The sequence below is a fragment of the Sordaria macrospora genome, chromosome 5 (genome assembly GCF_033870435.1).
Source record: "Sordaria macrospora chromosome 5, complete sequence".
Classification (NCBI taxonomy): Eukaryota; Fungi; Ascomycota; class Sordariomycetes; order Sordariales; family Sordariaceae; genus Sordaria; species Sordaria macrospora.
The window spans coordinates 459066-473159 of record NC_089375.1 but is presented as its reverse complement, the minus strand read 5'-3'; the positions used below and the strand labels follow the sequence as shown (position 1 = coordinate 473159).

General features: G+C 51.3%; 4 protein-coding genes across 4 annotated transcripts; 2 read left to right on the top strand and 2 right to left on the bottom strand.

Annotated features, from left to right (window-relative positions):
* Window positions 1-1525: 1525 nt before the first annotated feature.
* Window positions 1526-2651, top strand: SMAC4_07781 (uncharacterized protein; the record flags this gene model as incomplete). Its single annotated transcript, XM_003352292.1, has 2 exons — window positions 1526-1730; window positions 2329-2651. The coding sequence occupies 2 exons, from the start codon at window positions 1526-1528 to the stop codon at window positions 2649-2651; spliced, it is 528 nt and encodes a 175-aa protein (XP_003352340.1).
* Window positions 2652-4061: 1410 nt separating this feature from the next.
* On the top strand, window positions 4062-5699 carry SMAC4_07782 (uncharacterized protein). Its single transcript, XM_003352293.2, has 2 exons — window positions 4062-4278; window positions 4378-5699. The coding sequence occupies exon 2, from the start codon at window positions 4624-4626 to the stop codon at window positions 5467-5469; it is 846 nt and encodes a 281-aa protein (XP_003352341.1). The 5' UTR covers window positions 4062-4278; window positions 4378-4623; the 3' UTR covers window positions 5470-5699.
* A 24-nt stretch (window positions 5700-5723) lies between these two features.
* Window positions 5724-8413, bottom strand: SMAC4_07783 (uncharacterized protein). The gene is made up of 3 exons (XM_066090688.1): window positions 7366-8413; window positions 6619-7261; window positions 5724-6557 (listed from the first exon to the last, which is right to left on the bottom strand). The coding sequence occupies exons 1-3, from the start codon at window positions 7694-7696 to the stop codon at window positions 6362-6364; spliced, it is 1170 nt and encodes a 389-aa protein (XP_065947065.1). The 5' UTR covers window positions 7697-8413; the 3' UTR covers window positions 5724-6361.
* A 570-nt stretch (window positions 8414-8983) lies between these two features.
* On the bottom strand, window positions 8984-12952 carry SMAC4_07784 (uncharacterized protein; the record flags this gene model as incomplete). Its single annotated transcript, XM_003352295.2, has 1 exon — window positions 8984-12952. One exon carries the CDS (start codon window positions 12950-12952, stop codon window positions 8984-8986), a length of 3969 nt encoding a protein of 1322 aa, XP_003352343.2.
* Between the last annotated feature and the right edge of the window lie 1142 nt (window positions 12953-14094).

Here is a 14094-nt window from a genome sequence, read left to right as displayed (position 1 = left end):
GGTTAAAAGAAAATAAAAAATTACTGGTAGGGGTCTTTGACAAATTTACTCGTGCGTGCGTGGGGTCCGAGGCATTTCTTGCCCCTGGTGAGTAGGTGGTTTTGTCAAGTATCGTGTAGCGGTTATGGTAGACTTGCAGCGCAATTTGTTGGCACGGCTGCACGGCTGGGAGGAAGTACTGCATTGAAAAGGTGAATGAGTGTTGACCGAACCGGGCAACGACAGACATGTTTGGAGCAAGTCACAGAATCCCCATTCCCCTGTGTCGGTGAGGACAGCGAGTAGTGGGACTGCCCTGTGGAAGAAGCATTGGTACGTACCATAGGTACTAGCTAGGTATGGTGATGGATGGAATCGAGAAATGACCTGCTGAAACGTGTGACCGTGTGACCGGGAAAGGTAGGTACCATAGAGTGTAAATGATAGATTGCAAACTGATTGCAAGAGCTAACTTACCTACCAAGCTTCGTCGCCGCGGCGTTGATGATTTTTAATATACCATCCATCGTACAGCGCAAGTTTGTTGGCGCGACTCAGACAGACAAAGTAGTTGGCTGGATGCTGAACGGAACGGAACTAACGATGTGCCTGGAGCTGTTGCCAGCTCTCATTATGGGGCCGAGAAGGAGAGACTGCGTCTAAGGATCAAAAGGGGAAAGAACAAGAAAGGATACGACCACTTCCTAAATTACCAACAAGAGAATCTTGTCAGGAAGTGTAAAAACCTTTTCAGCGAAGATAGACAATGGTTGACCGTGATTCGTGAAGCGGTCACCGAGTTCCTCTGTGCTGTCGCCGTGAAGGAGAAGGGTTCATATAACGATGAAAGAGATCGGGAACTAACCATCAAAGTTTAAATGACCAGCACGAGGATGTTCAACTGAAGTGCAAAAACTTTCAGCCGAGCTAGCCAATGGCTGATCGTGAAGCCAGTCACCGAGCTTCCTCTGTCGGCGCGAAGGGCAATAATAGTGAAAGAAACCGTGAACTAACCATTAGTCTCCAAAGTACTATCCTTCCAGTGAAGACAGCCAGTGGATCCTGAGGCAGTCACCAACGTTCTGTATGTCGGCACGAAGAGCAGGATTCATATAATGCTGAAAGAAATCGAGAACTCACCATCGATATCCAAATTACTAACACGATGATGTTCAAGTGAAGTGTAAAAACCCCTTGAGCGGATATAGCGCTTGACGGATCTCCAAAGGAGTGTATATATGTCTCGGTTTCGAACGCCTTTCCCATCCTTTCCAGTCAACATCATCATCCCAAGTCCAAAGACCACTTACTTTATCCCACTATCCACAGAAGACACTCCCAAGAGACCACACCAACTAAACTAACAACGATATCTGATTTTGGGGATGAGGAATTTCAGGCCGCGATGATGGATGATTCTGAGATCTCAGATATCTCAATGAGGGATTACTCCGTGATGTCTGATTCATAGCGATCCATCCTGGGTTCACAGCAATTTATCATCGATCCGGGTACTTCAGATCAACGACAACGGCGCGACATCGAGATGGAGATTTCAGATTCAGAAAACTCCATCTCCACATCCACCTCCACCGTTGACCGCCCTCTCCATGAGACAGAACCCGCAGATGACCTATCCGGTCGCATAGCACAACACAAACCGAACCTTGCCAAATGGTGTCCCGCTTGGGAAGAATCGCACCCAGCCACATGGTGCCGAGATCCCAACCCCATCTGCGGCATTAGAGATGGTAAAATGCTCGAAATGTCAAAGCCCAGCTCCTCGTTGACTTCCCCCCGGAGATCCGCCCGAAGGAGAACGTTCCCGCCCATGACGGCTGCTTGGTTCGCGTCTATCCAAAGCCGGACCCGAGGACATATGGCGAAGCCGTGTTCATCTCCGTCCGCGTGTACCCCGTAGAGGAAGACACCGCTCCAAGCGTAACTCCTCGCGTACCTGATCATACCATCCAATCGATCAGGTTTGAGAGAGAGGGACTGGAGTGTGCTACTTATGACAGGAAGAACTTTATGGAGGACCCGAATGCGGTGTGTTTTTTGCTGGACCAACTTGTCTTCCCAAAGGACGGCAAGTTTAGGTACGTCATTGATGTGGGGATTGAGCACACAAAGGAGTTGGAGAAAGTGCGCTCGCATTGCGTGAAGAAGAATCGGTGGTTGGGGCAGTTGAAGGTGGCTAAGAATTTTGAGGTTAATGCAAATTACAAGGGCAAGGTTGAGGACAAGAATAGGTGTAAGTGACCCTGCCTCGTTTCATTGAAACGTACAAGTACTGACCAACAACACCACCAAACAACAGCTACGGACCAACTCCTTCTTGTCAAGAAGATTTGGCCCTGCCGTTGATGGACGCCAAGAACGAGATCATTCCCCGTCCACTCGAAAAGAACAAGCATGTCCGGCCGGAGCGCATTCCCGATCCACGCATGTGGGCAACCGAGGAAGAGCCGCGTGCCGCACTCAGCCAGTCGGATTCAACCGAAATGCCGGTCGTGCCGGAGGACTTCACTTGCGATCTGCCTGCTGTGCGGGAGATCAGAGAACGCAAGTGGAAACTGGAGGAAATGGACAAGATGACCGACGCTGAACGCGCCAAGGTCTGGCAAGATATAGCGAAAGAAGCACTGGAGGTGATGGCGGATAGTGCCTAATTAGAATGAGAGTGGAACGAGTGAATGGGAAGGAACAGGCAAATGAAGGGAATTAGGTGGATTGCAGGAGACTTGAAGTCTTGAACGGTATGGGCTGAATTTGGGCAGGATCGGGCCAGCAGGACTGGCTGGATAGCGCACGGCACTCGTCTCTTTCCAGGGACTTCACGAGGAATCGAGGACAGCCTGCCTGCCTACCACCAGAGGATTAGGTACCTTAGTCAATGTTACTGCATTTTGGGCTTGAACCGTGGTGGTCGCAAACGTATGTGAAAGAGTCAGAACCAATCGACAGGGTGAGGGGTGACAATGAACGAACAAAACGGGATGAAGATGACAGAGAAGGTGAAATGTGAGTAAAGAGAAAAAGAGTGAAGAACAAAGAAGAAAAGAGTGAAGAGCAAAGAAGAAAAGAGTGAAGGGCAAAGAAAGAAAAGAGTGTAGTCGAACAACTGTTGGTTTCCTGCTTTCCAACTTGATCGTACTAACGTTGTAGAATACGAGACTCAACCGTTGGTTTTCCGTTGCTCGTTCGTATTTAGTCATTGCGAAAGCTCCAGTTTCATAGCAATGAGTTGGTAGTCGCCTCAAAGGTCGCCGCCTCAAAGAAGCCGATAGTGCAAAACGGGTTGTTGGTTGGTCTGCGCAGTAACGGCCGAGCCGTGCCAACAGTGGTTGCCAACTCTTGACCGCCGGTTGAAAATAGAAAGGAAAGGATGGGACCGATGGTGGAGGGAGATGGTTGAAGAGGGGAAAAGAGGAAGTGGAAGATGCAGGTAGCGAGAGTTAAATGAGCAGTGACGTACTTGTAGGCGCAACTGATGAAGACGAAAGTCGGGAAAGAACGACTTTGACGTTAAAAGAAGCTCTTCGCACGTGCCTGCCGTGTTGGTCCTCCGGGGTCTTGGCGGCTGTTGGTACGGCGTGCACCCGCCGTAAACATCACGGGGCATCTACCAATAACGCCGGCAGCCAGGACCTTTGATGTACCTTTGGCAGCGAGCCGTGATGGTAGGACAGTGACAGCAAGACTGGAAGTTCTTTTTCGTTGTAATGATCAGTCGTTTGAGCTGTAAGCCGACCTAGGGATCAGGTTATAGTGGTTGGGGATGAACAGTGCATACAAGCACATTCATGATTCAGATCTCGCATTAACATGTCCCGCGCAGCCAAAGGTAGCCATCTGATAGCCCGATAACGTTGATGTATGAAAACCGGACACATGCTGAAAGGGGTCTGGGGACTGTTTGACTTCGTTATTGTATGCTCAGCCTTTTCCCGAGACAAAGGGTCAATAGATCCTGGTCCAAGTTTCTAAAGAGGTTGTCAACGGATTGAGAGTACCATTACCGCCGCATGTTGCCACCGGTTGAAGTACCCTCGTAGCCTTCCCCCAGTGCCGAACGTCAGCCGAACTGTTCGGCCGACCACGTATCACATGTCGGACTTGGCTCGTCTCAGGTGCTCGAGCCTGTCGATACAACCAGGACAACTACCACTCAAACCTCAACACCAAAAGTCGCCCTTTTTGCGTATCGTTTTTGAAGACTCTTGAAGTTCACGAGGACTGAGATCAAAACGAGGTTGCATTCCATCTGCCAAGTCCGGGTGATCTGCCTGCCTGCCGGTAAGTTTAGTAATCCGTGCCAATCGCGTCCCTACCTCGAATAAGCCGAGGTACAACGGCTCTGTACACCCACCACTGATGCGTCCGTCTCACATAAAGACAGTTTTCTCTCTAAACATCAACATCAACATCAACGATTCATACGGTCTTTTACATTGCGGGACTACTTATCTCACTTTGACAATTCGGTTCGCCACCAACTCGCAACAACCAACCAAACAAAGAAACACCTGCCGCCAAGGTTCCCGTCCCTCATCCGAACCTTAAACGAACTACACCTCGTCATCACAACACCACCAACAATATCACCAAACCACAACCAACCAACCACAACCAACCGTCAAAATGGCCGCCGCAATCGAACAAAAAACCCTCTTCACCCTCCCCATCGCCCCCTCCGCCTCCCAACCCGGCGGCCACCTCACCTGCTCCACCCCATCCGAAGGATCCAGGATTTACATCCTAACCCTCACCTCCCCGCCCGACAACCGTCTAACCGACACATTATGCACCACCCTCCTCTCCGCCTTGGACATCCTCGAATTCTCTCCCGACCGCTTCCCCCCCGGCGTAGTAATAACCACCTCCTCCCTGCCCAAATTTTTCAGCAACGGTCTCGACCTCGAAAACGCCCTGTCAGACCCCTCCTTCCTCCCAGACAAACTCTACGCCCTCTTTAGGAGATACCTAACCTACCCCATGCCCACCATCGCTTTACTAAACGGACACGCCTTCGCGGGCGGCCTAATGCTCGCAATGCACATGGATTACCGCGTCATGAACCCCTCGCGCGGATTTGTGTGCGTGAATGAGCTTGATTTCGGGGTGCCGCTGAAGCCGGCTATGAGCGCCATTTTCAGATTGAAGTGCGTCCCGCAGACGTATAGGAAGTTGGCGTTGGAGGCGCATAGGTTTGGCGGGAAGGAGGCGAGGGAGGCGGGGATTGTGGATCTTACGGGAGGAATGGAGGAGACACTGAAATTGATTAAGGAGAGGAGGCTGACGGAGAAATGTAAGAGTGGGATTTATGGGGTTATGAAGGGGGAGATGTATAGGGAGAGTGTGGAGGGGTATTTGACCGGGGAGGGACATGTCAAGGAGGAGGAGAGGGTGAGAGCGCTGCATGAGAGTGAGGAAAAGAGGAGGGAGGTGGGGGAGAAGAGGGTTGGTGAGATTTTGAGTAAGCTTTAGTGTATCGGAAGGGTTTTCGGTTGATTAGGGAGGGCATTGTGTTGAGTTGTGTTGGAAAGAGGAAGAGGTTGCAGAGGGAACGGGATGGTTCTCGGAGAAGGATTCAGCGTCAAGAAGGAAGAGGTATAGATACAGAACCAGCTTTTTGGGATCACAGCACCACCATCTATAGATCTGCTTGGCAATTTTCTTGTCTTCTAAATCAATCAAACAAATCCTTTTGATTTGGATCTTGTAGTGACTCACTCGGTGAGCCAACATGTTTATTCCTTGCCAGACATCTCATCCCGCCTGAACAGCTCACGGTTGACCGACAATGGCCACACATCTCAACTACCAAATAGTGAGATTCTACCGGGGCAAAGATAAAAGTCATCGAGCAACCGAACCGTGAAACCGTCATGCAAGCGTTCAAAACCCAGTTCGGCTCATAAAATACGCAGAAAGTAGAGACGCCACTGACTATGAGATAGAACAACACTAGAGATATTGCCAAGCACACCTTAAGCAAGCCATGTTTACCAGGCGATTGATTGATTATCCATTATTCCAAACGCCAATCCTGAAAATGTATCCCTAGCGTACTTGTATCAAAAAAAGGAGTCCTTTAACTGCAATACTTATCCCCCGCATCGTGCATCCTGACAGCTTACAGCAGCAGTACCTTAGTAGTAGTAGCAGTAGTTCTGTAGCGTACCTCCTCTCCCATCTTTAAGCCATATCCTGCTTCTTACTTCATTCTCCCTCCACTATCTCATAACCGCTACCACAGCCTATCATACCCCGTCTCTGCTTCCTCCTCCTCCTCCTCATCATCACCAATCCAACGTCCCCTCCAACTCTCCACCTCTATACTATCTCTACCCCTATTGTGACCCTCAACCGGGCCCTCCTAAACAGCCGAATACCCTCCCCGACTCCCACTGCTCTGCACGGTATTCAACACCCGTCTCGTCCAGTCCTTGAGCAGGTAAGGGATGTCGCGGATGGTGTCGCCATGCGGCAAGAGGTCCCAACCACGCGCGCCGTATCGGTTGTAGTTGAGCCAGGAGCCGAAGATGAGGTAGGCGGCTATGGCTAGGAAGAGGCTTTCGGGGTGTTAGTTGTGTTTCGAACAAAATAAAGGGAAAATGAAAGAGAAAAACTCACAGAACAACCAACCAAGTAAAGAATCCCCAGCTCTTATTGATATCCTCCTCTCCATTTCCACCCTTGTTGCCACCGCCGTCCTTATCCTTATCGCCGTCCTTGGGCTTATCGCCGCCGTCCTTGTCTCCATCCTTTGGCTTGTCACCATCCTTGGGCTTATCCTTATCGTCTCCATCCTTCGGCTTGTCACCAGTAGCATCCAAGCAAGCAAACTTGGTATACCACGTCAACTCCAACAAATCCACATCCTCGCTAACATGCTTATACCCATTCCACAACAGCGCCTGTGCCTTATCGCCCTCTACTTTCTTTTGCGTCTCGGGGTATCCATCGTCTCCCTCTTCTTTTTTCTCATCGTCTCTTGTGGATAGAAGCTTGGGTTTCTCGTATTGGTCTTCACCTTCGATCTCGCCTTCTGTTCCGGTAAGCGTCTTATTGCAGACGAAGTTGATCACCACCTTTTGCTGTCGCGACTGGTGCTTGTACCCCGTGAAGGTGAGCTTCACGCCCCCGTCTTTGTGGTCGGACGATGAGTCGAGCTTGCTGGTTTCGTAGTGCAGGGAGGAGCCGCCGGCGAGGGTGGTGGCTGTTTCGAAGGTGGACTTTTTGTCTGAGGGGGAGTAGTGGTGTTTGAGTCTGCAGACTGTTGGGTTGTAGGTTTCGTTAGCATCTTTTCCTGCTTTCCACTTTCCTACTGAACTGATCTCTTCCCACTTGGTTCCTTCGTGCAGCAGAGAGGTAACATACCTCTAGCATCCCCCGCACACTGTTCCTCCTTCTTCACATCCCCCTTCCTCTTCAGCGGCGCACAGATATCCAACGTGTACGTATAGTTGTAGTAAGCCGGCGGGTCGTACTCGTTCGTTACCACGGTGTGTGGCCCGCCCAGCTCGCCAAAGTTGTACTTGTGTCCGTCCACCACAATCTCCTTGCAGTTCATTACTTCTGCGGCTTCTGTAGATAGTTTTGGTGCGGCGGCGGCGGCGGCGGCGGCGACAGCGGCTGTGATTGTTGAGGGAATGCTACCGGCAAGAAGTAAGACGGCGGCGCCGGCTAAAGGGGTTGTTGGGGGGCGCATTTTGTGGGTTGTGTTTTGGGTGTCGGTGTAGATGCCTCTAAGGACGGAGGTGTTTGATGAGGTCAACGACGAGGCGGAACAGCGGGCGGGCGGGTGTATATACTCCGCTTCGCAATGTTGTTCTTTCGAAAGTTGTCGAGGGAATAGCAAAGCCGAACGTTTGTTATGAGGGGTCTGGCCGGGGTAGGTAAGTCGGTTCGATCGGCCGCTCAGCGGGCTGACGGGTTAGAGAAGCAAGAGAAGCAAGAGAAGCTAAAGAAGCTAGAAAGCTAGACAGTTGGCAAGGTCCAATAGTCCAACCTAACTAACGACGCAGGTCAGCGGGTCAGGGTTCCGTCAAGGGTATTTTGATTTTGAGTCCGACGATCGGTTTGTCTGGTATTGCGTAGGGAAGTATCGAGGCGGGAGGCTGAGCAAAGTTCGTAAGATGCGAATTCTGCCTAACCATCCGAGGAGAATCGAAGATGGAGTGCGAGATCCGCGTATTGAGGACGGTAGCGACGGGAAAGGGTCCGATGTCTCGCGCGCGCGACCGGGTTGGGGTACAAGAGATTTCAGGGAACGGCAGCTTTAGGTTAAGGAAATCCACGTACAAGCAGAATCAAAAGAGTTTAGATCGGCAGTGAGGTAGATATCTCGAACAGCAACAATAGGATGCACTATCTCCAAAAGCTTGGAAGTCGGATGTACTCGGTCGCTTCGCTTTCAGTTGTTCCTCCACTGGCCGGGACAGGGACAACCAGTGGCAGACGGGAAAGCTGATTCCGTCATATGAACCGGGTTTCCTTCTCTTCGGTCTCTGTTAGGCCAGCTGATAGGGTCAAGTGCAAAGGCACAGCACTCGGACCACCCAAATGGACTGGTGCACTAACAGCGGGTCCGAATGGGGATTAGGAGACTGCCCAGGTACGTACGTACCTTCGGGTTGTGTTTCAGAGTAAGTTACGTAAGCAATGGACTTTCCCTGCCCCTGACCGGGCTTGACGACGACATCAACATCAACAACAGTCACGATGCGGGCGATGATGATGATGTTATGTGTAGTATTCTATTAGCAAATATGAAATAGTATTCTCTCCTGTAAGTCGTTCCTTTCCATCCATCTATCCAGCCTAACCAAAATGCCATATGCCCCTTCTCCCAGGTCCCGTACCGTACCGTCCCGTATCCCATGCAAAGTAAAAGCCAAACGCTTGTGTGATAACGACCATGATTAGCGTGTCGTCCTTGAACCCGCCATGTTGGTTGTCTGTTGAATGCTAACCCCACCCATTAAGCGACTGACGACTAAACAATCCGATCCCAAACCCCCGGGTCGTATATCCCACCACCACCTCCTCCAGCACCTGTGTTTCCCCCATCTTCCCCATCACCACCATCAATAGTTCGCTTCCGCTTCAGCGCACTCCGTGGTCTAGAACTAGGTGAGTCCCAAAGATTCCGCCCATCGCCCAACCCCGTGCTCAGCCTTTGACCGAGTTTCGAAGGTTGTGGTTGTGCTTTCGTCTTCCTCTTGCTCTTCTCACCCCTTGCTTCAGCCAGCTCTTCGTCAATATCCCAGCTATCGATGAAATCGTCCAAGTTATCCATGACTTCTGTAACTTCGTCGGTTTCTTGGAATTGAGACTGAGGTTGGGAGTCGAAGCCTGGAAGGGTGGGTAGGGGGAAGGCGTCGTTGTCTTTCTGTTGTTGTTCTGGTATTGGGTTCGGTCGGTCTGTCGGGTCTTGCCATATTCCCTTACCAGTTAAGGGGATATCAGCCTGCGCCAGATGCTGATGCTGATGGCGGTTGTTGAAGTTGAGATTCTCAACCTGCCAATCAGCCTGCACAAAAGCATTCGCCATGCCATCCACGGCCGGACTCCCACACGTTTGCTGCGATTCACTCGGTAGAAGACGTTTGGCTAGTCGAGAGGTGTCTGTGCTTCGAGCATTGCCACTAACATCTCGAAGCATTGGGGCCTCTCTCCCACTATCGGCTCTATACCCAGCAGGAGCAGGCGTAGCAATAACAGGTCTAGGAGCAAGCCGTCTCCGACTAGACATGGCAGCAAAGTGCTTCTCGAACCTTTGGCTTTCCTTTGGCAGCGGCGAATCGACGCTTGGCATCGAGAAACTTGGTGGTGGAGAGGCTGCTCGTCTTGGAATGCCTCTGTAGTTTGATGTTGATGCTGACGTCGAGAGGATAGACCTCCCTGGTTGGTGATCCGTCGTTCTGTTGACCGATGAAGGCTGGTCAGGAACCTCCATATCCACATCTATGTCCATTGACATATCGGGGTCCATGTAATCAACTTCGCCCGGAAGGGGAGCCCATGATACACGTTTCTTCAACCTGCTGTGAGCTGATGGCATCGCGGTGTCGGGCATGGTACCAGCGTCAAGACGACTGGAATCCCACGGGTTCGTAACCACCGCTTCCTTCAAAGCCTGAGTATCTGGTAAACGACCGTCTCCTAGTGACAACCGCGGGCGCTTTACCGGTCTTTGGGGTGAGGGTGTCATGAAATGCTTGAAGGACTTGATAGACATTGTGAACTCTGGCGTTGGGAGACTCGATCTTTTAGTTTCCGGCGTTGAGGGTGGGTGGGGAGGCTGGACTTGGGGTGTTTGGGCTCGGGCTGGTGGCACCGCTATGTGTTCTTCTGGTTGAGCGTCGTTACCAGGAACTGGAGGGTTTGATAATACCGGCAACACAGGATTCTCCATATCCACGAAATAAGAGCTCGACGCAGGTGAGGATAAAGGTGATGAGACGGGGTTGAAGGATCGCGGTTCCGGTGCTGGAGCAGCGAGGGCCGTTATTTGTGAGTCGCCCTTTGCCCAGGGGCTTTGCTGGACGACAGGTTGGAAGGCTTGAGCGAGGGCTCGGCTGGCAATAGTTGACAGTTGTGGCCGGCTCGATTCCGGAATTACTGGCGCCTCAGGAGTAACCGATGAGCGAGGTTGTACGAGGACCGGTATCCGGAGGGGCTGCGTAGACGGTTTCTGTAAGCCCGAAGATGGCCGAAGAGGTGTTGCGTTGCGAGAGGTCGAATTTGTTATATGCCGAAGATCCATAATGTTGACACTTCTCTTTGCTTGTTCTGGTGCAATGTGCTGTGCCGGTGTGTCATGTTCCGTCAATGATGCTTCCTCTATGCTCGCCATGGGTATTGAGTGCTGGTTCTGGACTTGAAATTGGGGAGGGAGGCTGCTAGCCCCAACTGGCCATTCGAGCCGCACTTGATTGATCGTGTCATCGTAGATGCTCTCTTCGGATACTGTAGCCTCCTGTACCGATTGTGGTTGTGATTGTAATAAGCGACTTGGTGATTGCCAGTCAAGGCCGTTGAGCTCTACCGTGGTTGGCGCTCTGTCATTTTCAGGTTGCTGATTGATTGTGAAGGATTCGAGACTTGCTTGCCCTGCATCGTGTTCTCCTGATGCGGAAACGGATCCGTTTTGCAGTTGTCTCGGCCCTGCTTGGACGTAGCTCGCTGTTTCTGGCGGTTCACCAAGAGCCATATTCGGCGTCGAGTCTTGGGTGCTTGTTTGTCGTTGGATTTTGGGCCAGAGAAGTTTTCTCACGTTTTCAGCAGGTTCTTCGATGGGCTCTTCCTCTTCTTCCTCGAAAGATGTAGCTGGACTCGATATCTCGGATGATGAGGCTGATGTTGGATCGGTAGTATGACTCTTTTGTTCTCCTTCCGTTGTCTCAGGAGCAATGTGGGCGATAGCAGTATTTGGCTGAGGGAGGCCGGTCGTAGAAATAATGCGTTGAGGGGATTCTGGCTGTGCCACAGTGATCTGTTGGTGATGAGCAGGCGTATCGGACGGCTCGTTGGGCGAATCCTTTGTCTCTTCAGGCTCGGACGGTTGATTGTCAACCAACATGTGCGGGGGTCCGATTGTTTTATGCTCGAGGGTGACCGATCCATTTTTATTTGGCCTTTTTTGATTGTGCAAGATGGAGTCAGAGGCTGATGCATGCAAGCTGCGACCCAACCGACTGGAGGGGCGCTGGGCGGCATTGTCTGCTGGCAGAGCCGCACCAACAAGTCCCGGTAGAAGATTGCCCTGTTTCCTCCGTTCTTGTGCCCGCCATGAGGTAGTGTAGCAGGTACTACCCCGAAGCGATGCTTCATATATCTTGACGGCAGTGGGTGACAAGTCGATGGTATCGACAGGCAGAAATCCCAACTCTTCCCTAGGTCGAAGGTCTAGTTTACCATTAGGCTGGGGAAGAGGTTGTGATGCTATAGGGCGTTTTGTAGGGCTGTCATCGTCGGATGGGTATTGAACAGGTAGGCTTGCCGATATTTGTTGGCTCTCAGTGTTTTGTTCCTGATTTTTCTCCTCCTCGTCCTTTGCCGTGTGATAGTGCTCGTCCTCGTCCCTGCCATCCTCCTCTGCCTCCTGGTCGGTGTTTCGTTCTCCGATTGGCTCCTGAAATTGTTCTTCATCCAAATCCGTAAGCGATGAATCGTCCTCTTCGTCGACGTTTATGAGCCCTGCTTCCTCTTCCTCCTCCTCCTCCTCCTCCTCCTCGTATCTTAGGTTGACCTCTCCATCTTGCTCAGCGATATCCTCCTCGTCATGCTCCACTGGATCCTCCTTTACAGCCTCCTCTACGACAGCAGATGATGACACAATGAACGGCCGGGACCCATGCGTCCTTGGTGTGATTTCAACTTGGAGGCTCTTCAACGTATCTGGTGAACTCGGTTCATATGTCGTCTCGTCGTAGGGATCCTCCAGTTCTGACTGCTTTTCGACTTTCTTTTGCCATGTCCTGATTTCCCGCAGGGTTTCGTCGTCTAAATATCGGTGGGGTGTAGTGGGAGTAGTTGACCTCGAACTGGCTTCCTCGTGTACAGGCGACTGCTCTTTGGTGCCATGCAGTGCGCTCCCCAGGATCGTTGGTGTAGCTGTTATGACTATTGATTCTTCAACGGGACCTGGAGTGGCACTGGCTGCCTGTGATTCAATCCTCCTCTTTCCGCCAGTTTGTGACCGCCACGGGTTCTTCCAGCCGCTCTCCTTGGTAAATGGACCTCTTAGCGACGCAGACAACAGGAACAATGGCTTGCCTTGGAGAAAACGCTGGCCCTTGTCCTCGTATCGTTCACGTCGTTCGGTAGGGGAGTTGTAGGCTTCATCTTCGGAACCAGAGCATAAGACGTCTTCGGAGGTATGGAGGGCTTCAGAGTAGATAGGCTCGTCGGGAAAGGCTTCGGTAAGCCAGCCGTGGACAAGATGCGAGCGGCGCTTCATGTTGTCGAAATTTGAACAGCTTGTTGGCTACTATTAGTCGACAGCCTAGGTTGTGGTTGTTACATCGATCGAGGTACGGCAGTCGTGGTCTAACAGTCGCTAACAAGAGCCGATCGCTTTCATTCCGGTTCGTCGTCGTTCTGAGCGCAGAGTGAGCGCATCGCCGTGTCGAGATGTCGAGTACAGTCTATCTGGTCGAGGATGTCGATAGCAACTTGGTACGAACAGATTGATTGGATTACGAAAAACGAAAAGACGTGATTGAAACAGTTTGCTGTGGTCTGTATTCGTTGCTTTTTCTTTGGTCTGGACGGTGCAATTGGATTGAAACAAAGATCAGATTTGGGTTACCTTGGCGACTTGCAATCGGCCTGCTATTGCTAACAAACAAGCAGCTGGTGTCAGGGTTATGCTAGTGGATCGCGTCGACTTTCCTTTTTCGATCTCTTCGTGTGGTGTTCGCGCAAAACCAATTAGTAAGGTTTCGCCAGATCATGTGACATTACTTTCAAAAATGAAGCTGCAAGCTCTTTAACTGCTGTGGAGATTCGGATAGTGGGGTATTTCGCGGACCGCCCTGGCCAGGCGAAGATCATTTGCTCTGTCTCTGATGATGGCTCGTGCTTTGATGAAGGTGAAACAGCGAATCATGGTTGCCAAGATGGAGACCATGGCAGTAGTAAACGACGGTTGGCCAATCACGGCTCTGGCCGTCTGCTTCAGTACCAGAAGGACGCGAGCGCTTTGGCGTTGTTAACGTCTCACTGAAGAAACACAAGGGAGTGGCCGGGGAGTGCTGATAAGATATGGTTGACAGGGCTTCAAAAGAAGAGTCGAGACAGGTAAGGTACCCCTACCCCCAAACCAGTCCCTGCCCTGTAAGTTTGGAGAAAGTACAAGGCAGAGACGGAAGAAGAGCCCGTTGTCGTTGTCATTGGTTTGTTTTGTAAGAAGCAGAGCACAGCACACGGCAACTGCAGTTCATCGCATGTTCCATGTTAAAGTCTGGTAGATGCCCTGATTTGAGAAGAGAAGATGCGATGAGACAGGAACAAGGAACCAGAACTCCTTCTCTCGCTTTGATCCAAGATTCCATCCAGGCACACAAGACAGCAACAGAGTAACGTCCACCAGCCTTCCCT

Coding starts and splice junctions, on each gene's coding strand:
- SMAC4_07782 (XM_003352293.2), top strand. CDS start 4,624: ATGGCCGCCGCAATCGAACAAAAAACCCTCTTCACCCTCCCCATCGCC.
- SMAC4_07783 (XM_066090688.1), bottom strand. CDS start 7,696: ATGCGCCCCCCAACAACCCCTTTAGCCGGCGCCGCCGTCTTACTTCTT. Junction 7,262..7,365: donor GTGTGCGGGGGATGCTAGAG/GTATGTTACCTC, acceptor ACAACCCAACAG/TCTGCAGACTCAAACACCAC. Junction 6,558..6,618: donor TTTACTTGGTTGGTTGTTCT/GTGAGTTTTTCT, acceptor ACACCCCGAAAG/CCTCTTCCTAGCCATAGCCG.